The sequence below is a fragment of the Clinocottus analis genome, unplaced genomic scaffold (assembly GCF_023055335.1).
Source record: "Clinocottus analis isolate CAN_PGR_092001 unplaced genomic scaffold, fCliAna1.0.p SCAF_43, whole genome shotgun sequence".
NCBI lineage: Eukaryota > Metazoa > Chordata > Actinopteri > Perciformes > Cottidae > Clinocottus > Clinocottus analis.
Genome location: NW_027176187.1, coordinates 573760 through 599098, shown reverse-complemented (window position 1 = coordinate 599098; position 25339 = coordinate 573760). Strand labels below are relative to the sequence as shown.

Sequence of the window (25339 nt, the reverse complement as noted above, 5' to 3'; positions counted from 1 at the left end):
AGCAATGAAAAATTGATTTATTTTATTGTTTGGCTTCAGGAGATCATAACCACATATTTAGACCTCCATCTATATTTCTAGAAACAAACAGTAACCCCAGGAAGGGGCTTTTATTATCCGCAATGTTCTGAGACTCATGCGACTGGTCCCAGCCGGCGCACATCACGGGTTGACCTTGTTGACCATGGTTTCTCCCAGAGACTCCAGCACCTCCCGCTTGTAATCATCAAAGTCTCCATCGATCTGGTTGACCGAACTGTCCTCCACCACCCACATCTGGCACTGAGTCTCAGTGATGAGCCGGGCGTCGTGACTCACGATAATCACAGCTGGACGAGAGAGACGGGTGTTAACGCTTTCCCTTCATTACTTTCTACACACGAAAGATCATCTGCTTCATTTCCACCAGGAACGAATGAAATGACATGACTCATTCAAGGGATATTTATGGCATACTAAGTCACAATAATTATGCAGTTAGTCAAAATAAAGCATTTTTAATTCACCTAAAACTCGGCTTACTATTGCAAAACTGTCCTCCTGACTTAACAAATACTTTATTGGCCTTTTGTTTCTGGCTTCCATAAGATGTGAGCTGATCAGTAAACGGGACATGCCAGGGAGAAGATCATTTGTCCATCCGACGCTGACCTTCAACCTCATGATAGTTTGTTTTGTGTCAGCCTTGAGGACACTTTCAGAAACTAAATGAAAGGTCCCCAGTCAGCTTTTCACTGGAGCATCTTTGTTGCATGTGGAACCTTTATCGTGTTTCCATCTACTTTTCAGGTTGCTAATAAACCCGTACATCAGCCAATCTGGGAATGTTATGATCATAAGAGTTGATCCTTGCTGGTGCACAACTAATATGTCTCCACTTACCTCCCTTATATTCATTGATGGCCTCTGACAAAGCATCGATTGACTCAATGTCCAAATTGTTGGTGGGCTCGTCCTAGGAGAGAAGAAGCAGGTGGTCAGTCAGAGCTCAGCTAGAACAGCAGCAGGTGGATATGAGGCTCAGCGTCGCTCACCAGGATCAGCACATCAGGTTGACGACAGGACAGTTCAGCAAACACCACTCTGGCTTTCTGCCCACCTTTTGGAAGACAAATCCAGAAAACTATGTTTTAAAATGTCTCCTTCCTGTCAGTAAATAAAAAACAACAGCTTCATGTTCATACCGGACAGTTTGGAGATCTGAATGGTGTGGGCGTGGCTCTCCAGGCCAAAACGTCCCAGGCACTTCCTGCCGTCCTGGTAGGGAAGGTTGAAGTTCCTCATCAGGTACTCTGTGGCGGTCTCCTCCATGTTCAGCTGATCAGCGTACTGCTGGTTAAAGAAGCCCACTTTCTGCAGGCGGAAAAGAACAGTTACAACACCGAGTAACACACCACATGTTCACAGTGAAGTAACACACCACATGTTCACAGTGTGTGAAGGAACACACCACATGTTCACAGTGAAGTAACACACCACATGTTCACAGTGAAGTAACACACCACATGTTCACAGTGAAGTAACACACCACATGTTCACAGTGAAGTAACACACCACATGTTCATCACACTGTGTGAAGTAACACACTACATGTTCATCACACTGTGTGAAGTAACACACTACATGTTCACACTGTGTGAAGTAACACACTACATGTTCACACTGTGTGAAGTAACACACTACATGTTCACACTGTGTGAAGTAACACACTACATGTTCACACTGTGTGAAGGAACACACTACATGTTCACACTGTGTGAAGGAACACACTACATGTTCATCACACTGTGTGAAGTAACACACTACATGTTCACACTGTGTGAAGGAACACACTACATGTTCACACTGTGTGAAGTAACACACTACATGTTCATCACACTGTGTGAAGTAACACACTACATGTTCACACTGTGTGAAGGAACACACTACATGTTCACACTGTGTGAAGGAACACACTACATGTTCATCACACTGTGTGAAGGAACACACTACATGTTCACACTGTGTGAAGGAACACACTACATGTTCATCACACTGTGTGAAGGAACACACTACATGTTCATCACACTGTGTGAAGGAACACACTACATGTTCACACTGTGTGAAGGAACACACTACATGTTCACACTGTGTGAAGGAACACACTACATGTTCATCACACTGTGTGAAGGAACACACTACATGTTCACACTGTGTGAAGGAACACACTACATGTTCATCACACTGTGTGAAGGAACACACTACATGTTCGTGCGTTATTGCGCAGGGAAAAGAGGTGCTTATTATTAGTGTCTGATTCATAAGTCTAAAATAAACTTCATATTTTGTTTGTAAAGATCTGGAGGTTTTACCAGGAGCGGCAGTGTAGCGGGAGAGAGGAGAGAGCTCCAGCATGCTGTGCACTGCAGGCTCTTGTTCTTAGCCACCTGGCTCTTTCCCACAGTTAGTACTCTATGTAGTGAAGTACTCTATGTAATGAAGTACAGTTAGTACTCCACTACATAGAGTACTAACTGTGTCACTACATAGAGTATTGACTGTACTTTACTGTATTAACACTTCATAGAGTTTGTACTCTATGCAGTAAAGCATTGTGGTCTGTGGGTGTGAGCATGTGGAAATACACATTTAATAGAGATACAGGAAATTACTCACCAAGCGATGATTCTTCCTCATCTCACCTTTAGTCTACAAAAGAAAACATCCAGTTACCTAACTGGTACATATATTTAATTCAAATTCAAAAGTTTGAATATCTAAATACTTACCGGATGGATTTTCCCAGTGAGCAGCAGCAGCAGGGTACTCTTTCCAACCCCATTGGGTCCAACTATACAAACTAATCAAGAGGTTATGTCAGCAGAACATTGGAAGATCAACTCATCTTTTTCTGCGATGATCTCTACACTAACATTATAGTAACTCTTTGAGGGCATCTATGTTTATTTCTTTTTATGGACAAATATGGTTGCATCAAAAAACTGCAATAAAAAATATCATGTATTCATATTGTATTCGTCTTACTTTCCACTTTCAATGTGTTCAACCTTTTAGCTAACTAAAAAATGATCTTCCATCCATCCATTTTCATCCGCTTATCCGGGGTCGGGTTCTTTTTGACATGAAGGAGTAGCGGCTCGACTCCAAGCTCCCTCCTGATTCCGACCTCCTTACTCTATCTCTGGCCGAGCCCTACAGAGGAACCTCATCTCCTTACTCTATCTCTAAGGCCGAGCCCTACAGAGGAACCTCATCTCCTTACTCTATCTCTAAGGCCGAGCCCTACAGAGGAACCTCATCTCCTTACTCTATCTCTGGCCGAGCCCTACAGAGGAACCTCATCTCCTTACTCTATCTCTAAGGCCGAGCCCTACAGAGGAACCTCATCTCCTACTCTATCTTTAAGGCCGAGCCCTACAGAGGAACCTCATCTCCTTACTCTATCTCTAAGGCCGAGCCCTACAGAGGAACCTCATCTCCTTACTCTATCTCTAAGGCTGAGCCTGGCCACTTCACGGAGGAAGCTCATTTCTTCCGCTTGTATTCGCGACCTCGTTCTTTCGGTCACGACCCAGAGTTGGTGACCATAGGTGAGGGTTGGAACGTAGACCGACCAGTAAATGCAGACTTCGCCTTTCGACTCAGCTCCCGGTACAGCGCCTGTTTTACTGCTGCAGCCGCACCGATCCACCTGTCGATCTCCCGCTCCACCTTACCCTCACTCCTGAACAAGACCCCGAGATAATTGAACTCTTGAACTCTTGACTTGGGACAGGCACTCTGTCCCCACCTGGAGGGAGCAATCTATGGGTTGTTGGCGGAGCACCACAGCCTCAGATTCGGAGGCGCTAACTCTCAGCCTTGCCGCTTCACACTCGGCTGCGAATGCTGGAGGTCACGGTTCAAGAAGGCAAACAGGACCACATCATCCTCAAACAGAAGAGAGGCGATCCCGAGGCCCCCGAACCAGATTTCCTCCGCCCCCCTCCGGCTGCGCCTAGAAATCCTGTCCATGAAAGTCAGGAACAGGACCGGTGATAAAGGGCAGCCCTGGCGGAGGCCAACACCCACCAGGAACGTGTCTGACTTAATACCGAGGATGCGGACACAACTCCTACTGCAGGCGTACAGAGACCGGATAGCCCGTGCCAACGGGTCCAGCACCCCGTACTCCCGCAGCACCCCCCACAGAACCCCCCGAGGGACCCGATCAAAAGCCTTCTCCAAGTCCACAAAGCACATGTAGACTGGTTGGGCAAACTCCCAAGACCCCTCCAGTAGTCTTGCGAGGGTAAAGAGCTGGTCCCGCCACGACAGGCACCGATGACCTTCTGACCACAGCTCCTAGCGGCCGCGTCCACAATCTAGGTATTGAACAAGGTCCACTCGGATTTCATGGCCCCAACCTCCCTCGGGATGTGTGAGAAGTTCTTCTGTAAGTACCGGGTTCGGTACTTACTTACTTGTTTTATATAAATTTGTATACTTTCATTTTGTATGATCTGTAGATATATATCATTTTTATATCGTTAAATGTTCATTGGTATTGTTGTTATTGTTAAATGTTGTGCACCTTCTGCTAGGACAAATTCCTTGTCTGTGCAAACGCACTTGGCAATAAGTGGTTCTGATTCGGATCGAGCAAGCCGTCCTCCCAATCACCCCGCCAGGTTTCTCTGTCATTGCCTACGAGACCGTTGAAGTCTCCCAGGTGGCGCCCCCCCCCCCCCCCCCCCCCCCCGGACCCTCCCATCGACTCCAAGAACATGAGAAAATTACTCAATCGGGTAGAAAATAGAAGAATTATAATTCAAAGCTAGGGCCCTACAGTGAAAGCCTGATATAATAAAATGTATGATTTTATATTGTGACGGCAATGGGATAAAAAATTAGGTTTCAAAGGAAATATTCTTTGTCTGTATTTTGACTACATCATCAGTTCATCATAGAGCCTTCATAGGAACTGACAATGAACTTTCAACATTTAGAAAAACACTCACAACTTCATCAAACTTCAAGCCATATGCATTAACACAGACAAAAATGTCCCCAGTGAGACAAAGTGTTGAAGTACACAGAACAATGCTCAGCATTAACAATGATGTAGAAACAGCATACTTACTCCTGGACTCCATGTCAATTCCAAAGTCCACGTTTTTGAAGAGAGGCTTGTTAACCGCGTAGCTGAAGTCAACACCTGGAAAGGAGAGACAGTGCTTTACTCTCTCTCACCTGCCTCCTACAGTCCCCACCTGCCTCCTTTAGTCTCCACCTGCCTCCTACAGTGCCCACCTGCCTCCTACAGTCTCCACCTGCCTCCTTCAGTCCCCACCTGCCTCCTACAGTCCCCACCTGCCTCCTACAGTCCCCACCTGCCTCCTACAGTGCCCACCTGCCTCCTACAGTCTCCACCTGCCTCCTTCAGTCCCCACCTGCCTCCTACAGTCTCCACTTGCCTCCTACAGTCTCCACCTGCCTCCTTCAGTCTCCACCTGCCTCCTTCAGTGCCCACCTGCCTCCTACAGTGCCCACCTGCCTCCTTTAGTCTCCACCTGCCTCCTACAGTCCCCACCTGCCTCCTACAGTCCCCACCTGCCTCCTACAGTCCCCACCTGCCTCCTACAGTCCCCACCTGCCTCCTACAGTCCCCACCTGCCTCCTTTAGTCTCCACCTGCCTCCTTCAGTCCCCACCTGCCTCCTTCAGTCCCCACCTGCCTCCTACAGTCCCCACCTGCCTCCTACAGTGCCCACCTGCCTCCTACAGTGCCCACCTGCCTCCTACAGTGCCCACCTGCCTCCTACAGTGCCCACCTGCCTCCTACAGTGCCCACCTGCCTCCTACAGTGCCCACCTGCCTCCTACAGTCCCCACCTGCCTCCTACAGTCCCCACCTGCCTCCTACAGTCCCCACCTGCCTCCTACAGTCCCCACCTGCCTCCTTCAGTGCCCACCTGCATCCTTCAGTGCCCACCTACCTCCTACAGTCCCCACCTGCCTCCTTCAGTCCCCACCTGCCTCCTTCAGTGCCCACCTGCCTCCTTCAGTGCCCACCTGCCTCCTTCAGTGCCCACCTGCCTCCTTCAGTGCCCACCTGCCTCCTTCAGTGCCCACCTGCCTCCTTGAGTGCCCACCTGCCTCCTTCAGTGCCCACCTGCCTCCTACAGTGCCCACCTGCCTCCTTTAGTCTCCACCTGCCTCCTTCAGTCCCCACCTGCTTCCTTCAGTCCCCACCTGCCTCCTACAGTGCCCACCTGCCTCCTACAGTCCCCACCTGCCTCCTACAGTGCCCACCTGCCTCCTACAGTGCCCACCTGCCTCCTTCAGTCTCCACCTGCCTCCTACAGTCCCCACCTGCCTCCTACAGTCCCCACCTGCCTCCTACAGTCCCCACCTGCCTCCTACAGTCCCCACCTGCCTCCTTCAGTGCCCACCTGCCTCCTTCAGTGCCCACCTACCTCCTACAGTCCCCACCTGCCTCCTTCAGTGCCCACCTGCCTCCTTCAGTGCCCACCTGCCTCCTTCAGTGCCCACCTGCCTCCTTCAGTGCCCACCTGCCTCCTTCAGTGCCCACCTGCCTCCTTCAGTGCCCACCTGCCTCCTTCAGTGCCCACCTGCCTCCTACAGCCCTCTGTCCTCACTTCCTTCTGCCTGTGTGTGTTGGCTACCTCGTCACCTGCTCTGCTGAGTCTGTGGATGTTCGTAGTTCTTACTGTGTAGTCCCAGTATGGGCGGTGAGAGAGGAGGTGGGTTGGGGAAGGTGAACTTGACGGTGTACTCTTTAGGCCTCTTCAGCAGCTCTGTGGCATCCTGGCTCTCCTCCTCCTGACCTCCCTTCTTCTTGCCTTTCTGCTGCTTTCTGGTCAGGGCCTCCTTCGTTTGCTTCTCCTGAGAGAAAACATTTAGACAAACTTAGCACTAAACATGATGTATGGATAAAGCACTGGTTTAATGGTGAGCTGAGACACATATTATGCAAATTCTAACCTTAACAGCATGTTTTAAACATGTCTACTGCAGTGGGGGGCTGTGGAACTACAGGGTGGCGGGTAGGGAGGGGGGCGGGGCCTGAGTAACCGAGACCAACAGATTTGGGACTGGTGTGAAGCGCAAATCAGTCTGTTACAAGTGTAGCAGGGGACGAGACCACCACAACAACGGCACAAAGAAAGGTCATATCTGTCTCTGGATTTTACAAACACTACGGTCGGCCAAGAAGAGAGAGCCAAGTGTCTTGTGTGTCTTAAAATACCGGTGGCAGACGGTATGAAGCGCACTGAATTGAAAAGACAGGTGAAAACACCACCCGATCAGGAACAAGCACCTGGAGTTTTTCAAAAAGAAATTGGAAAACTGTCATGCCCAGCAGAGTCCCTCTGTAATAACTACATCTGTCTCTGTGAAAGCACAACTCGCTTTCTACAAAGCAGGAGTAGTCATAATTCTGTTAAATGGAGAAATATAAGTTGTTGCACTGTTCCTAACTTCAATTTATGCATTTGAAATTAATTTGAGTGCTTCTTAGTGCGGGTTCAAAGGAGAACCCGAGGCTATGTAATTGTTCCCATTTGGTCAAAGGGTGGCTTGACAGGAAGGGAAGCACTGGTCTACTGTAACCGAGTGAAGAAAGTCTCAGCTGCAGAGAGCTGGACCCTTGAGGGGCGGCCATACTTACTGCCTGTTTGGTGGACTTGCCACCAGCCTTCAGATCTTTCAGTTTCTTCTCCTGCTTGTCATACTGTTTCTGCATTTCTTTCTGCTTCTGCACGTACATCTTCTTGAACGTCACTTAAAGAAAAGGAAAGCACACAATGAGTAATATGTGTGTCTCACCCCGTCCAACCACACTAACCCTAACGCAGCACCAAATGCAGCAATAAGACCGATTTCAACACAGATGAAGTAAATGGTTGCTCTACAGATTTAATTTCAGATCCTTTAGATGTTAAGGTAGACATTAACTATGAATCAGATCAGTCATTATCATGCACACAAAAATAGTTTATATATATATATATATATATATATATATATATATATATATATATATATATATATATATATATATATTTAAAAAAATATATATATATATATATATAAATATATATATAAAAATATATATATATATATATATAAATATATATATATAAAAATATATATATATATTTATATATATTTATATATATATTTTTATATATATATATATATATATATATATATATTTTTATATATATATTTATATATATATATAAATATATCAGAACAACACATGTTCTAGTGTATATCAGAAATTCATTTGGAATCTTGGAATTTCTTTAAATTTATAAATACTATCTATTTTTGTGTACATTAAAAACGCATGTTTTATGGTAAGTAAATTATATATATTATATTCCTTCTGTGTGTCTTCATTAATATTGAAACAAATCTGACCCCATAAAGAAGATATTGTGAGTAGGAACATAATCTATGTCAAGAGTGTTGTGATCTCATCCCTAAGATGCACTTACAGTAGTTCCCTCTGTAATAGTAGAGCTTCTCGTTGTCTAAATGGATGATATCTGTACAGACTTCATCAAGGAAACTCTGGTCGTGGGAAACTATGAGGAGCGTCTTCTTCCAGCCTTGAAGGTAGCTGTAGAGAAGAGAACACAAGCACACAACTATATACACACACATATAAAGAAATATATATATATATTCAGCTCCTGTCATCACTGTGTCAATGGGTATGAATGGGTGAATGCAGTAGGAGCGAGCTCCATTCGTGGCACAGGCACCTCATAGAGCCATGTTTGGTTGCACGTCGTGGTATATCCGGTTTTCTCCTCAGATGCCTCGGGCAGCGAGGCACCAGTCGCGGCACGTCGCGGTTCTAACCTCAGATGCCGCAAGTTACCAGTCATTACGTGGCACCAGCAGCTCGTTGGTGTCAGACCCGTTTTCAGAGAGTCACGGGTCGTCACAGAGCGATGTACTCGCGCTCCTCAAAACTGCTTTTACAACACTCTTTACTTGCGACTATTTGTGATAGTTCGCTCTATTCACGACTTTTTTATTTATTGAATTATTAGCTTAAGCAGTTGAGAACCACTGCCCCAGACCACACATGTTCTTATTAACTCACAATTATTTGTTGGAAAGTGTAACAAAAAAGCTTTCGACAAAATTAATATAATAACGTGTGTTTGAACTTTCTCTTTGTTATTTTCCTTTGTTTATCTTCCTGTTGCACCGCTCAGGTGCTGTGGAACCAAAGAGGAAAGAACCTCTTTGTGGCATCTGGTGAGATGCCCGGATGGTTTAAGGATGTCAGTCGTCAATGTTGTACTCCTCAGAAGTAGCATTCCCATCATGTGTTTTTTGCATTCATTTGCAAGGTTTCCTTGATTATTATTTATGTTATTTTATCAATATTTTCAACAAGGCATCCAGTTATACTACAATGTTATTCAAAATGTGATAGTCAAATGTATATGACAAGAAGTTCAAAGTAAATGCCAATATTATGCATTTAATTGAATCTCATTAAAGCTCCATGGCATGACATATACTGTTTTCCAGAAATATGAATGTGCTAGTTTACAAAATAGTGACTGTGCTCCAGTTTTCTGCACTCAGTACATATTGAAGATGAGTGTTATTGACCCATTTGGCCACGAGAGCGAGTATACCTTTGTTTGAGCGCTTCTGTCAGGAGTAAACAAATGCAGGGCACACACATGTTTTGTATTCATCACCACAAGTATAGAGATGTTTTTCTCTGTTTCTCTTAAAAATATTTTTTTCTTAATTTATAAATCCACTGTGCAAGGACATTTGTAAGCACAGCCGTTCATTCACCCGTTCATTCTGCTTGTGTAGTTGCAATGGGGCCTTATTGTGCTGCCTGAACTTAGGGCATCTAAATCATGTGAATTGAAATTGAGCTTTCCCTCTCTCGGTGAATGACCACATGTATAGACCTTTCTAGTCTTCTGAGCACTCAAAGCTCTTTCACACTACAAGTGCATTTACCAACCAGATGTAACTGCTGAGCCAAGTCATTCCTTGCCGTTCAATATCAAATCACATCTTGTGATATCACCCAGGGAAACATTAGATTAAAAAGCTGCTTTGTACTTGTTGAGCCAGATGACAGCGTTTAGGTCCAGGTGGTTCGTGGGTTCGTCCAGCATCAGCAGAGTGGGTTCCATGAACAGAGCTCTGTGGACACAGATGGTGAGAGTGAATGAAAAATAACTTCCAACAGGTCATCAGCGGACCAGCTCCATCCATGCAGCTTGTAATGGTGTACCTGGCGAGGGACACCCTCATTCTCCACCCTCCAGAGAACCTCTTCGTGGGTCTGTTCTGCATCTCAGTGGTAAACGACAGACCAGCCAGGATCCGCCTGGCCTTGGGTTCAGCTGCTGCAGCTCCAATAGCCCTGAGTTCTTCATAGACCTGCAGGAGAAGAAACACGGAAGCTGTCACATGTTAGACAGGTTATAAACAAGCAAAACGTTGATCCAGATTGTTGAGACCACTTTGTTTGGAAGTCAAACTGAAGGTGAGTGCACTTGAAATGTCCATAATAATCCCTCATCGCAGAGAGAAGCTGTACAATGAGTGCAAGTACAGCTTGTTTACAACAAATCAAAATACTGCTTTGTCCAGTTGTGGCACTATGTTCCCAAATCACAGCAATTCATGTTTTCTTTACTGATAGGAATAAAGAATAACCCTGATCCAGAAATCCAAGAGGTCGTCCTGGTCATCCACTGGATTTATTCTTATAATGGGAAAACAGATTTGTTGGCCACTTGGGGCAGCAGAGCCTAAATATAACCCTGACATTGTATCACCTTGTTAACGATTGCCAGCAGACAGCAAGACCGTCATTCATTACATTACATTACATGTCATCTAGCTGATGTTTTTATCCAAAGCGACTTACAATAAGTGCATTCAACCGTAAGTACGAAGTAGGAACAACAAGAATCAAGAAAGAACAATTTCTTAAATAAAGTCAAACTACAAAGTGCTATCAGTAAGAGCCATCTAAGTGCTGCTGTCATTGTCTTTATTCAAGGTGGAGTCGAAAGAGATGAGTTTTCAGTTTCCAGTGGAAGATGTAGACACTTCCTGCTGTCCTGATGTCAATGTGGAGCTCATTCCACCATCGAGGAGCCAGGACTGCAAACAGTCGTGATTTTGTTGAGTGTTGAGTTCGCAGCGACGGAGCGACAAGCTGATTGGCTGAAGCTGAGCGGAGCGAACGAGCTGGTGTGTACGGTTTCACCGTGTCCTGGATGTAAGTCGGACCCGATCGATTAATGTGAGGCACATATTCTCTCCAGATAGAAAGCTTTACTTCTTATTCTGCTTGATGCTCCACTGTGCTCTAGAGCTGGTAGCATGGGTCACATGCTTGTGAAATAAACAGGTCAAATAAATAAAGTAATATTCTCAAGGAAAATACAACCTGGTAAACCGGCACTCACCTTCTCCAGCCGCTCAGCCACACTGTCCTCTCCCTTCTCCAGACGAGCCTGGAGCTGTCTCTCCTCCTCCAGCAGCTTGAGGCGGCGGGTGTCTGCCTTCAGCACCGCCTGCACCGCCGGTGTGTCATCAGCTACCACCTCTAACACAAACAGGGGCATGACACAGTCAGTGGGCGATGCCAACATGGAAAAAGAAGGGATCTCTGACAGGTCACTTACCCTGTTCACACAGCAGCACATCAATGTTGGGCGGAATGCTGAGCGCTCTGTTGGCGATGTGTTTCAGTAATGTGGTCTTTCCTTTGCTGAGGATGAGACAGACAAGTGAGCACTGGATCAGTGTCCTAAAGGAAATACATTTGCTACTATTACAAGCCATCGTAACCAGGCTGCTGGTCTCTGATAGATGTTTTTTGTTGCTTTTCTTTTGTTACAGCAGGAAATATTTAAGGCTGCGCCTGTTTTTCCCCAAACCATCCCAAAAAGTAATTTCAATCGCTCCAAAACAAAATCTTGACAGTGGCAACTGTCAAGAAATGTAAATGATATCTTTGGATTTTATGGTCATCTGTCGCAAGAAATTAAATTGTTAAATGGGTGTTCTGGACAAGCCTCACAGGTTTGCACTCTGCACAGATGTATGTCACTAACTCTAGTTTTAGTGGACTACTTTTTGTGATCATCATTTAGGGACTAAATCACAGTGCAAGTTAAACATTATTGTGAAGTACCGGACATTTGCATGAGGACATTTTCTCAGACTGGACCTTGTTGAACATTAATTGAATACTCCGGTGACAGAGGATCCTCCTCTCTTGCTCTCTTGAAGGATTTTTCCTTTTTTCTCCCAGTTAGAGTTTTTTTAGGGAGAGTTGTTCCTGATCCAATGTGAGGTCCCGGGTAAGAGGATGTCTATGTGAACAGACTGTAATGCCCTCTGAGGAGAACTTGTGATTTTGGGCGATTCTAAATAAACGTTTGCGTTGTTTACACAGTGTATAAAATGTCCTGCATTTTTCATGACTCTGGGAATCTGGTCATGGGACACATATTTAGTAATTTAGGAGCAATGTGCTGCCGTGAGGTGCCCAGGGAGGAACTGGGTTCAGTGTATTGCTCAGGGACACTTCAACATGCCAACTGTAGGTAGACCAGGGATCAAACCGGCTAGCTTGTGGTTTCAAGACGACCACTCTCCCATAAGCTACATGAGAACTTTAAATAGTACAAAAGTAGAAAGTACATGGACATAAAACCTCATTAATAAATTCATGGTGAAATGACTGTACTTTCGTGGAAATGTTTACGTTCAGGCGCTTGCACGACGGCGAAGATTCTTGGCATTTTGCCAAAAGCCAAAACGAGCAGAAAAGCTCTCGGGGATCTCATGGAGATCGGCTCCTCGTTGGGCGGTTGGGCATTAACTTTTTTTTTTCTTCCTCCAAAGTGGGCCGTGATAAAAGTTTAAGAACGACTGCCTCAAGTCAATGAGACAAACGAAATGTTGTCCGTTTACCTCGTTATTGTCATCTATTGTAGTTATTTGCATACAAGTACACAATTCAAATGATTAGGACATAAATGTATTATAAATGATTAACTTTAATGACCTGTTAGGAAGTTAAACTGGTCATAATTTGTTCTCTAATATCTCTGTATGTTGCTTTGAAAACATCTCCAAGTTTCTCACTAAAGCTACATTTTACAAGATTACATTTGAAAACATCATAATAACGTTATAATTTACCATCACTCAATAGTCATTTTTACTTAATAGCGATTAAACGCACCATACTGTAACTTATGCTACTTCATTTAACGTAAGCTACATATTTAACCAAGTACCTGATCTGCAGAGTAGCATCATTAGTGGTAGACGTCGCTGTTTCTGTATTCACAGCCATTAAAAAGATAGTTACCCATTTGGTCCAACCAAACCATATCTTCTTCCTGCTACGATGAGAAGGTCAGCGTTGACGAAAAGCTCCTTGCCATGAGCAGAGATGCTGAACTTCTCCAGCTAAAGGGCACAAACAATCTTCACTAACAACACAACACAATATTCCTTTAAATAATTAGGTTAATTCTTTCATCAGGGTTCACATGCCAAGAGATCTCAATTTCACCTCAGCAAGTATACTACCTTGATATCAGAGGCGTTTTCTAGCATGGCCTGTCTGGAGGACATCTCAGCCTGGGAAATGGAGAAATCTCCCTCCAAGGCATTCTGAGCACGGATACTGGCCACCTGACGCTCATACTCCATCTGTAGACAAACAGAAAACCAACATACAGAAATGAGAACACCACAGTATGTCTGCCTCCAGCTCACATCAGAGTTCTTTCTGCATACGAAACAGAAAACATTAGACTCGTCTTCCACTCAAAGAACTGTTGACCCTGCTCCAGCTCCTAGATATGCTGCTATAGGCCTAGACTGCTGGAGGATATCTTAGGAGACACTGAGCTCCTCTCTCCTCTTCTTTCTCTCCTTCTGGATGAATTCAAGTCTCCTAATGCACATCACTAAGTCTACTTCTTCCCGGGAGCCTCTGTGCTGTCTGGAGCTGGTCCTGCCTCCTGCGATGGCGGCCCTGCTGATGCCCCTCCTCTCTACCTCCTTCTGTCATGGATCGTCGTTATAATGAATTGAATTAAGTTCTATAAACACAAAGTTCACTATGATTTTATTGTGTCCGATGATTTTGTAGCATAAAAAGGGACTTGAACCACAGCATTTGGTTATACTTATGCTTTCTAATAGATGGGGAAATTTGATTGTTAGTGGTTTTAGGAATGCAGAAATCCAGCTTGTTGGGGAACCTCTGCCTTCCCACTGGCTGAGCAGTGGTTAATGACTTGGACATGTCAAATAAATAAGAGATGTATATAATACAAGCCTCATAACAGCATATACAGTGATTACCTGTTTCTTTTTCTTCTTCTTTTCCTTTTTACTCAGGGTAGCTATTGGGTCGTCTTCGTGCTGCTTGGCCTGCTCAGCAATGACATCCTCAGCACTCTGAGAGGCACAGACCCAAAAGAGGTGGGTTGTCACACTGATCCACAGCAGGTAAGGAGAAGAGACAGCTTTGTGGATGAAATACTTACCATCATCATGTCACCTCCATCACTGTCATCCTCCTCCTCCTCCTCTTTCTCCTCCCTGTGTGATTGTTCAGCAGGTTTCCCTCTCTGCATGGACAAGTTAAATCACATAGTTAAATCAAATCATGGTTACCTGGAAGAGGCTGAAAATGAGATAAAAATGAGAAGAACGAAGCCTTTGGCTGACCCTTCTTTGGCTTCATTTTCTGGTGGTAAAGAAATATATCTCCCACTGTTCTGTTAAAATGTTAATATTGCTCTAATAATGGTATCTAGAGCGAGATCGACGTCTTAATAGAACAGAGTGGGAGATTTAGTGGCATCTAGTGGTGAGTAAAAGATTGCAACCAACGAAATACTTATTTTTCCTCCCCTCCCTGCCACAGCGTGTCGGAGAATTACTGACTTTCAGGTAGAAATGTGCATCTCTCGGAGCTACTCTTATTAAAACTTACATTTTTTTAATTTTAATTGTTTAATTTCAGAACAAAATTTGGCGTGGCGGTTAATTTGTAGGTTAGTTTAGTTGCACTATTCAGTAACATTCAGGACAGAAACTAATGTATAATCATGAATCGTGATCCTTGCTACAACTCTTCCAGGCACAAACAAGTTGTCACATCCATCTTTCAACTGCTAATGGAAGTGAAGAGGTTAGCCCTTGTGTGCATATAGACGTCTTTTCCCTGAAAAGGGTTCTGGGACAACAACAAAACTAAGAACCCGTTGGAACGCTGTAAATGCAATGTCATTGTTAGTAGAGCCGCATTGAAACAGCTTTCACATGAGGGGAAACCAACAGGTTTTACAGGGGCCTGCCATGCTTTCTTCTGGTGGCTTAGCTCGGATTCACAATTCCTTCTGTAGTTTAAAATGTATAGACAAAAGGCCTACCTTGGACTTGGCCTTCTTGGTCTTCTTTGTAGTTTTCTCTTCACCATCATCCTTCTCTGCTTCATCCTCATGATCAAAGGCAACCTAACAAATTTCATGAAAACACCGCAAGCCAAATCTGTTAAACTAGTGCAGTGCCTGTTCAACACGGATTTGTTCGTGCCTAAAGCCTAGTTCATGCTTCTGCGTCAGGTCGACGGCGTAGCTACGGCGTCGACCTGACGCAGAAGCATAAACTAGGCTCCAGGCATCGCTGCGTATTCTCACAAGTTGGTGCATTAGAGGCGCATCACTTCATCACCCCTTCAACAGAGCTCTCCCCGCCATAAAGCACTGATGGTTTGGGAATGCCCTGTGAGGCACAAGTGTCTTCCTCAGGGACACTTCCACATGTCAGAGAACTGGGGATCGAACCATCTACCTTGTGGCAACGGGACGACCACTCATCGCCCTGAGCTACAGCCGCATAGAAGGCATTGCTCTTGCTGGACCACACTGCAATGTAACACACTACTCTTTTGAGCTGGACTTGTATTGCAGCTTGCAGTGTCTCACACAAACTTTTTTCCCAGTTACTAAAGACAAAATGCTTAACTTTGTATATTTAACATGTTTTCCATTACTACAGTGGTCCCTCGTTTATCGCGAGCGATACGTTCCAAAAATAACCCGCGATAGACGAAATCCGCAAAGTAATCAGCTTTATTTTTTACCATTATTATACATGTGTTAAGGCCGTAAAACCCCTAACCACACACTTTTATACACTTTTCTCAGAAAGGCATTGGCTGCGTTTCCCAGATTCAAACGTTCTTAAGGACTTAAGAAGGCTCGAAAGAAGGTTCGGCTAAGAAGGAGCGATACGAGTGTTTCCCAGATGCGTTCTTAACTGCCTTCTTAAGATCTCGCCAAAGAAGCTTCCTAAGACGCTCTTAGTGGGAGCTGTCCACCGCCGTGGTGCTGAAACTAAATCAATCCATGCCAGGTTAATCGATCACCCACCACTTTATCAGCGCATAAATCACACACAACACGCTGTGGTCCCCACACACAGGTACAATTACGCTACGTGCGTGCCATCGACACCAATCACCCGGGGGATCCCAGCCATGGCATGAAATCCACGGTGGACCTGGTGGACCTCGTCCCGTGTGGTGGACATTCTGATGTGTGTCCGCATGGCGCAGGAGGATCGGTGTCACGCTGCCACACTCCGTGAAAAAAAAAATTCTCCCAAACAGCGAGTCCGCGAAAGGTGAACCGCGTCATAGCGAGGGACGACTGTACCTGGTAAATGCATAGGTAAAAAGGAAATGCATAACACTATTTTCCTGTCGGCATTCTGGCGCTTCCATACCTGAGGGGCCTGTTGGGCATTCGTGCCACCTTCTCATTGCTTTGACTCCAGCAGGTAGCAGCTCTAAAAGCAGCACACACATAAGCTGCATTTCTTTGTGGTCATTTTAAGCCAAAGCAAGCACTACCTTTTTTGCTGGTGTATCTTCTTCGTCCAGATTACTGTCCTCATCCTCATCACTCTGGCTGAGAGCAGCAAAGATGTTTCCGCCCTGAAGGACACCAGAGATGCTTTACACTGCTGGCATGTTAAGAGTCAGGACAAGGTGTTCCTGCAGACTTCAGACAAACCTTATTCTTCTTATTCCCTTTACTGCGGGCGACGACTGTGGGAAGGAAAGACAAGAGCGTTGCAGTAACAATGTACAACAGCGAGGATGAGAACCATTTCATTGCAAGGCTCATTCTTAAAACTTACTTGGCTCATCTTCCTCATCACTTGCTTGCACTGAAAGCTTTTTAAGCTTCAGCATGACGTCCTCATCATCATCATCATCATCATCTGCATTTCCACTTTTTCCTTTTCGCCGGTCTTTTTTCTTTTTCTGAGACTGAATAGAAATTGAAATGTCGATTTTATGTAGGACCAAAGTGCTCAAGATTAAATAAAGGCATTATGATAGTCATATAAACAAATGGTGCAAAATGCATGAATGGAGGCATCATTTGTGAGTTTTAGTAATATTTAGTTGTCATTACTTTTTTCAAGGTGCTAAGTAGTCATAGCATTTTACTCAATGGTATTCATATCAATCCTAAATTGTTGACTTGTCAACATATTTTATACAATTCATTCATAATCACTTATTCTATATTGTACACTTTGGAATCCCATATCCCTGAGACACCAAAGAGCCGGCTGTCCAACAGGAGAGCAGCGCTTTAGAGCTTAGCAGGCGAGCTAACAAACCACAGTAAAGGAAGGATTGGATGTTGATCAGCTTTATTTTAGTTCAAATCTATCATTAAAAAAGGGCCCGGATCAGCCCAGATACTGATTCTCGAGATTGGCTTGTGGCATCACCAGGAACAATATAAAGATTATAGGAATACATACTGCCAGCATAACTATATGTACAATTTAGTGCATGTCTGAAATGGGCAATAATAATAATAATATTAATAATAATAATGGAAGCCTCATCATTGCTCAGACTATAGCACATAACAAGACCTCTCAGTCTGCAAGCCTAAAAAGTCACGCAGGGATGTCCAAACTGCGGTCCGCGGCCCGTTTTTTATTGGCCCACCGCAAATTTTAAAAATATAATGAAGAGAAAGTCCAGCAAACCGCTAGCCTGCTACCGCAACAATCATATTTTGCCGTCCGAATTAAACACAAGAAAATGTCTCACAAGCAGCTACGAGGTCGCTCAACTCACAGCACGACACAGAAAGCCATCAGACGAGACTTCATAACACAGAGCACCAAGACTTGTTAGCTAACTTAAAGCAACGCTGAATACAGGACCTCCTCTCTCAGGCGCAGCGCCGACACATCTCATGACACAACTCAGGCAGCGCTTCCAAGAGCTTTCTGCATTGAGAAAGAAAATTCAGCTGTCTGTGTGTGTGTGTGTGTGTGTGTGTGTGTGTGTGTGTGTGTGTGTGTGTGTGTGTGTGTGTGTGTGTGTGTTATATATGTGTATATATATAAAAAGCATAATTGACCTCATGTGACTCATTTTGTAATACACCCCACCTGAGTGGCCAAGACTCTTTGGTATATTTCTCTGTTTGTGGCCCTCAGTGAACACAGTTTGGACAGCCTCGTATATACAGAGTTGCTTTAAGGGTGTCCCATCAGTCCCTTTGTTAATCAAAGACATACTTTCAGACTGAATATTACCTGTTTTACTTGTGTGCCTTTCACAACCGCCTCATCCGCTTCAGGTTTGCCATCTGTGGCGAGTTCCTCAAAGAACTGGAGGAAAACATTCACACAACAAATCCAATGAGGTGTGTTGCGCCATAGAGATGAAACCTTACATGCTGTACTCTGAAAGACAAAATACTCACACTCTTTTTCCCCTTTTTATCTTTCTTCCCCTTTTTCACAGTTTTTTCTGCTGGAAGAAAACAGGTGTCACAAAATCAGTGGGGCACAAGCAGACCTTTTACGCGTCAGGTCTGACTCCAGCAAACAATGACTAGTTCGGAGTCAGCTTTCATTTCAGGTAACCATCCGGAGATAAACATGTGGCCCTTTGTGATCAAAGCCCATCAGTAGAGGACAAAGTAATTGGGAACGTTTTGATAAACTTCATCACAGCATGTTTAACATTTATGGTCAAATGAATGAAATGAGAGAATCTCTGGGGACTGAAGCAACAACATCGTACTAACACACTTCATCTTTTATCAAGAGCTCATGGCTGTAACGTTACATCCTCCAACACCTTCTACCCTCGTAGACATGGTTTCATTGTTTTTTCACGGCATCTGTTTTCTCTAATAGAGAAAGTCCCGACTATAAAGACATGTCTGGAGTCCAAACTGCCTGTGTTACACATGTCAATGGCGACAGTAGTATTGCATCACTCGATGATGTCATGAACGGACAGACGCATAGCTAGTTAAAGGCTATGGTTGTACTTAGTGTTAGTTATTACGATATCTTGCTGAAATTAGTGATATGATATTTCTTCATGCTGACATAATATAATTTTCGGACCAAATGAGCTCGCTGTCGTTCCGTTAAACCGAACGTAATTCACAAATGTAGCATGTATAGATCTGGTCTGGACTGCTAGCTAGCACAACACGTTGAGCTCATCTCACCAGCTGCCGGGGCCACTTCCTCGTCCACCCACGCAGCTTCTTCTTTCATTTTCTTGGGCATTGTGTTACTCTAACTTCAAAAGTAGCGCAGCTTGAAGAATGTCCTTTTTCTCTCTGGTAGATTGGCTAGCCTCACACGTCATGCGGCCCAACTGCGGGAGGCACATGCCGGGTCATCAACAAAGTTTCATTCTGCTTCGTCTGACGTTTTGCTCGGTTGACAAACAGGTCGAAGGGAGACAGCGCCACCTGTAGGCTGGAGGACCGTGAGACTTGAGGTTTACGGCAGTGTTGCATTAAAGCCACCTTCAGGGGTCCGTGTAGGTCCGTGTAGGTCCGTGTACGTTTTGCGGCAAACGGATTTTCGGTTTGAAATGAGAAAAACAAAATCAGGAAACAGCTCGTTTCCCGATTTCCGTTTAGAAATATGAAAACAAAAAACGGAAAATGACCCATTTTCCGTTTTTTGTTTCGATAATAGAAAACGGAAAACGAAAAACGACCCGTTATCTGACTTTCTTCGATGTGCCTTTGATGGACATCGAGAATTAAAATACTGCGTGGAAATCTTCTTTCTCAATTTTGCGTAGCTTTTTGTGACCCGGGAGCTATCAGTAGTTTACATTTAATTTGGTGTCAGACATCCACGAGACGCACCTCAACAGAATTGCATTGCACGAACATGCAGGTTTTATTTCAGAACATGAATGAACGGCAGAGAGGGCAAAAGGGGGAGGGAAACTACAAGTATGGAGAATGAATATGGTTTACAGCCAAAGGAAGATACAAATAATCTGCTGATCAAGATTTCCACTAAGACAGATTTTAGGAGATGTCTAAAGAAAACCAAAATGTCGGCACCGGGCAAGGATCAAATCTGTGACAGTATGTTAAGAAATCTAGGGGAATTAGGAAATACTATATAATAAACTTTGGGACGGTGGGAAAGGAGGCCATTGTGGTCCCGATACGCGAACCCGGTAAAGATTGCACTAATAGAGGGGAATATCATTAATATCTGCTAAACAGTGGAGAAAATGATGAATGAAAGATTAACATATCATGTAGAAAGTAAAGGATATTTATCTAAACATCAGAGTGGTTTCAGGAAAGGGAGAAATACAACAGATCTAGCATTATGTTTGGAACATGAAATAAGTAAAGCGCAGGTAAACAAAGAAAGTATGGTAGCGTTCTTCTTTGACATAAAGAAGGCGTATGATATGATGTGGTGAGAAGGGTTAGTAATTAGACTTTGCAAGTTGGGTGTTCAGGGTCGAATGTATAGACGGATGAATGTTTTTTATTAAACAGATTCAGAGTTGGAGAGCTATTCTGGAAAGTGTGGTGCCGAAAACGAAACTCTCAAAGGCAGTATAGTCAGTCCATTAGTGTTCTCTCCATGATGATAAATGAGGTGTTCAGTGAAATACAGAATGGGATTATCACTATTTGCGGATGATGGGGCGGAAGCGGGGAAGAAATGTGGAATTTATAGTAAAGAAAGTGCAGAGAGCCATCTGTAAGGTAGAAGAGTGGTCTCATAAATGGGGTTTTTACATTCTCAGCAGATAAAACTTAAACAATGTTCTTTACACGGAGACAAATTGGTATTGATGTAAAACTAAAACAATTGAAAATAGTAAAACACTTTACATTTTTGGCTTTGGGCAGCACTACAGGTGGAAACATGTGAAATGCTACGGACAGCGCATCGCATTAACCTTTTGGGCTAATCTTCAGCGCCACAGTGAAGGCCATCCAAGTCAGGAAACATCACTATCCTGCTGGGAAAATGAGAGGAGGAGACAAGAAGCTCTGGACAGCAGCACAGAAAGTAAAAAAAACTGAACATTGATAAATTACACTTCAGTCCAACAACTCCATTGCCGGCAATTGCACTGTGGATACTTCCTGAGGCAACAGTAAACTTGGCATTACTTAAAAAGAACAGGGATAGAGGGGTTCGTCAAATGTGCAGACAAGTCAGAGGTACATAGATAGTTACCACAGTTATGTCCAGGTGTAAACAGGTGCATGAGGGAGTTCAGTAAAGGAATAGCAGTTATAGTGCCAGAATTTAACTTAAAAATAGGTAAAATGATTACAGAGGGAGTATCGGTGTATACAAGGGAAATGCTGGCAATAAAGTTTGCACTACAGCTGAGAGAGGACACGAGTGAGGGCAATCATTTGTTCCGACTCATCATTTGATAGCTTACAGAACAATCATTCAGACAGTACACAGGGGCCGATTTAAGTGTCATTTCAGAAAAGACTTTTGACATGCTGAGGAATAAACCACGACTGAGAACTGGTGTAACCAAATTAGGCAGCCCAGGAGGTACAGTGAACTGCAAGGGTTACTTCACAGCTATCACAGAATGGAAAAAGCAAACGGTTAGGTTTAAAGTAAACATGATCAAGGGCCCATCAAAATCAGACTGCAGGAGGATGCTGTACTTTAGAGCGTGACTACGTCAAGGCGTGTGTCAGTACCCATGCTCTCTAAAGTGAAAAAAGAACTGGACCACATGGTAGCCAGTGGTGTGATAGAGCCAATCAAGGAGCCTACAGAGTGGTGTGCTCCAATGGTTGCTGTACCCAAGAAGAACAAAGAGCAGCTGAGGATTTGCGTTGATCTAAAATGCCTGGACAAAGCCATGAAGAGAGAGAAGTTTATTCTGCTCACAATAGATGACATCCTACCTAAACTCACAGGCGCAAGAGTGTTTTCCCTTTTAGACACAGCAAGTGGTTTCTGGCAGATACCACTAGACAGAGAGAGTGCCAAACTCACTACCTTCACTTCCTATGGAAGGTATTTCTTTAATAGACTGACATTTGGGATCACAAGTGCACCAGAAATCTTTCAACGTGAAATGGCCGAGCTCTTGAAAGACCAAGAAGGCCTGGCGGTTTACATGGACGAAATCCTTACTTACTCAGATACAGAGGAAGTCTTTGAAGTGAGACTACAAAAGACTCTTTACATGCTGGAGAAGGCTGGTTTGAAGTTAAACCATGACAAGTGTCTCCTGCGTCAGCGACAACTCAAATACCTTGGACACTACATTGATGAGCATGGCATTCGTCCAGATGAGGCTAAGGTCAAGGCTATCACTCAGCTTGAGCCACCAAACAATGTTACTGATCTGAGAAGGATTCTGGGTATGGTACACTACCTAGGCAGGTACCTGCCAAACCTCTCTGAGGTCACCAAACCCCTCAACGACTTACTCAAAAACGACATGACATGGGCATAGAGAGCAGTGCCGGAGGAGGCCTTCAAGAAGGTGAAACAACTCATCACAGAGTCACCTGTCCTAGCATTCTATGATGTGAGTAAGCCTACCATTATGGCTTAGGTAGAGTCCTGCTACAGAAACATGATGGACAGTTAAAACCTGTAGCTTTTTGTTCAAGAACACTCACTGATGCCGAGCAGCGCTATGCACAAATTGAAAAAGAGTGCCTCGCTGCAGTGTGGGCCTGTGAGAAGTTTTCCAGGTACCTGTATGGATTAGATTCCTTTACTCTACAGAGTGATCACAAGCCACTTATTCCCTTGATAAACTGTAAAGATCTAGACACAGTTCCTATGAGGTGTCAGCGACTTTTACTACGTATGATGGGCTACAACCCTACAGCCGTGTATGTGCCGGGCAAACAGCTCATCATAGCAAATACGCTGTCGAGACATCCCCAGGCTACTGTCATACAGGAAATCACAGAGCTAACCAGTGAAATAGAAGCCTATGAGAAAGCAATCCAAGAGGCATGGCCAATTTCACCCACCAAGCTTGATATAGTCAAACAGCAGACCTTACAGGACGCAGAACTACAGATGGTTCAACACTACGTGATCTCAGGATGGCCCAGGTATGCTGTTAAGGTACCTGACAAGGTAAAAGACTACTACACTTCCAGACATCACCTCACAGTTTCAGAAGGACTAGTGTTATATGATGATAGAATAGTAGTGCCACGAATGATGAGGTCTGAGATATTACAGCGCATACATGATGGACACCAAGGCATAGTCAAGTGCCGGGAGCAGGCTAGATGTAGTGTGTGGTGGCCTGGAGTAAGCAAGCACATCCAGGATGCTGTCAGCACATGCAAGGACTGTCAGGAGTCCAAGCCGACCCAGAAGAAAGAACCTCTGATCACTACCCAGTCGCCTACGGGAAAGAGTAGCAGCCGACATATGTGAGCTGAACAAACAGAACTACTTGGGAGTTGTAGACTATTTTTCACAATATATAGAAATAGCCTACCTCAATGACATGTCAGGTGAAACCACAAGAGCTAAGCTGAAGAACATCTTTGCTCGATGGGGGTGCCCAAATGAACTTGTCACGAACAATGGTCCCCAATTTTCAGGCAGAGCTTTCATGCAGTTCTCCAAGGAGTATGATTTCAGACTGATCACTCCCAGCCCTCACTACCCTCAAGCAAATGGTGAGGCAGAAAGAGCTGTACAGACAGCCAAACGAATCCTGAAACAACTTGACCCGTCCTTAGCCCTTTTGGTCTTCAGAGCGACCCCGCTTCAAGCCACAGGTGTGAGCCCAGCTCAACTCACGCTTGTATGGCAGATCCGTACCACAGTTCCTACACTGGAGGCTAATCTACAACCTAGATGGCCGGACCTCTACAAAGTTTGACTGAGCGATGACAGGATAAAACAGAGCTACAGACGGGCCTACAACGACAGGAATAGCGTCAGAACTCTACCAGACCTTCAGCCTGGAACCAGCGTCTCTGTAAAACTGGATGATGAAAGAGGCTGGACAAAGTCTGCTACAGTCTTTAAGCAATCTGACACTCCAAGGTCATGATGGAGACTTGAGCTCATCTGGTTCTGATGCAGAAACATCTCCAGTCACATCTGAAGATACTAGGACACAGACTTCAACACGCACAACCACCAGCGGCAGAGTTGTAGAACCACCCGACCGATATGGAGAATATGTTCGGTAGTTAGGACGTAGACTGCATAATGTGGCAGAATAATCCACTGCAGCTATGTTGGTGACTGGTAGTCCACCCAGATCCCAATAGTTCAGGTTCATGTTAAATAACTGTTTTATTAATAATAAAAATAATAATAATAAAACTGTTAAGTTTAAATCCTGAAGAGATTTTGAAAGTACAGTAAATGTATGTTATGAAACTGTGTTATTTAATAGAACATTTGTTATAGTTTGGAGTTTTACAAAGAACAGTTAGTCATGCAGAAGATGTTGACAGATAATATTATGCCTTTTTGCAGCAAAAGACTCAAAGAAAGGGTGATGTAATGTAATGGGACTATTTGACTAGTATACCGAGCGGAGTAATCTAATGTATGGATATCAGAGGGCAGGTGTGTTTAGTCTCTCGTCAGTGCTCGCTATGGTATGAACATGTCACGTCAGTCTCGGTGTTATGTACGAGTATGTTGAGCTAATAAAGATAGCCGAAGTCAAGACAATCTCCTAAAGTTATTCGACACGTACCACTACATACACCAGACATCCTCATTGAAATGCAGCAAACACTATACAGAATTCAAACGATGGATATGACAGTAGTGTTCTTATGGGTTCCTGCACATATGGGGGTTGAGGGAAATGAAATGGTGGATAGAGTGGCAAAAGGACAGAAAAGGGCAATGGTTTTACAGACCAGAGGAAAGTGGGGGAAATGAGATGGGCAGTAGGGAACAGGA

The 25339-nt window shown here is 44.3% G+C and overlaps 1 protein-coding gene across 2 annotated transcripts; it reads right to left on the bottom strand.

Annotated features, from left to right (window-relative positions):
- On the bottom strand, window positions 1-19824 carry abcf1 (ATP-binding cassette, sub-family F (GCN20), member 1). Of its 2 annotated transcripts, none has more exons than XM_068599100.1 (25): window positions 19624-19824; window positions 18862-18911; window positions 18692-18766; window positions 17261-17393; window positions 17134-17168; window positions 16971-17054; window positions 15487-15570; window positions 14596-14679; window positions 14411-14506; window positions 13628-13750; window positions 13404-13504; window positions 11704-11789; window positions 11485-11624; window positions 10296-10444; window positions 10121-10204; window positions 8509-8633; window positions 7674-7786; window positions 6712-6886; window positions 5123-5197; window positions 2769-2839; window positions 2656-2688; window positions 1185-1353; window positions 1035-1099; window positions 883-955; window positions 1-329 (listed from the first exon to the last, which is right to left on the bottom strand). In XM_068599100.1, exons 1-25 carry the CDS (start codon window positions 19682-19684, stop codon window positions 163-165), a joined length of 2451 nt encoding a protein of 816 aa, XP_068455201.1. In that variant the 5' UTR covers window positions 19685-19824; the 3' UTR covers window positions 1-162. The 2 variants fall into 2 exon arrangements, with proteins under 2 accessions (XP_068455201.1, XP_068455202.1); XM_068599101.1 differs by having other exon boundaries at window positions 18862-18908.
- Window positions 19825-25339: the final 5515 nt, after the last annotated feature.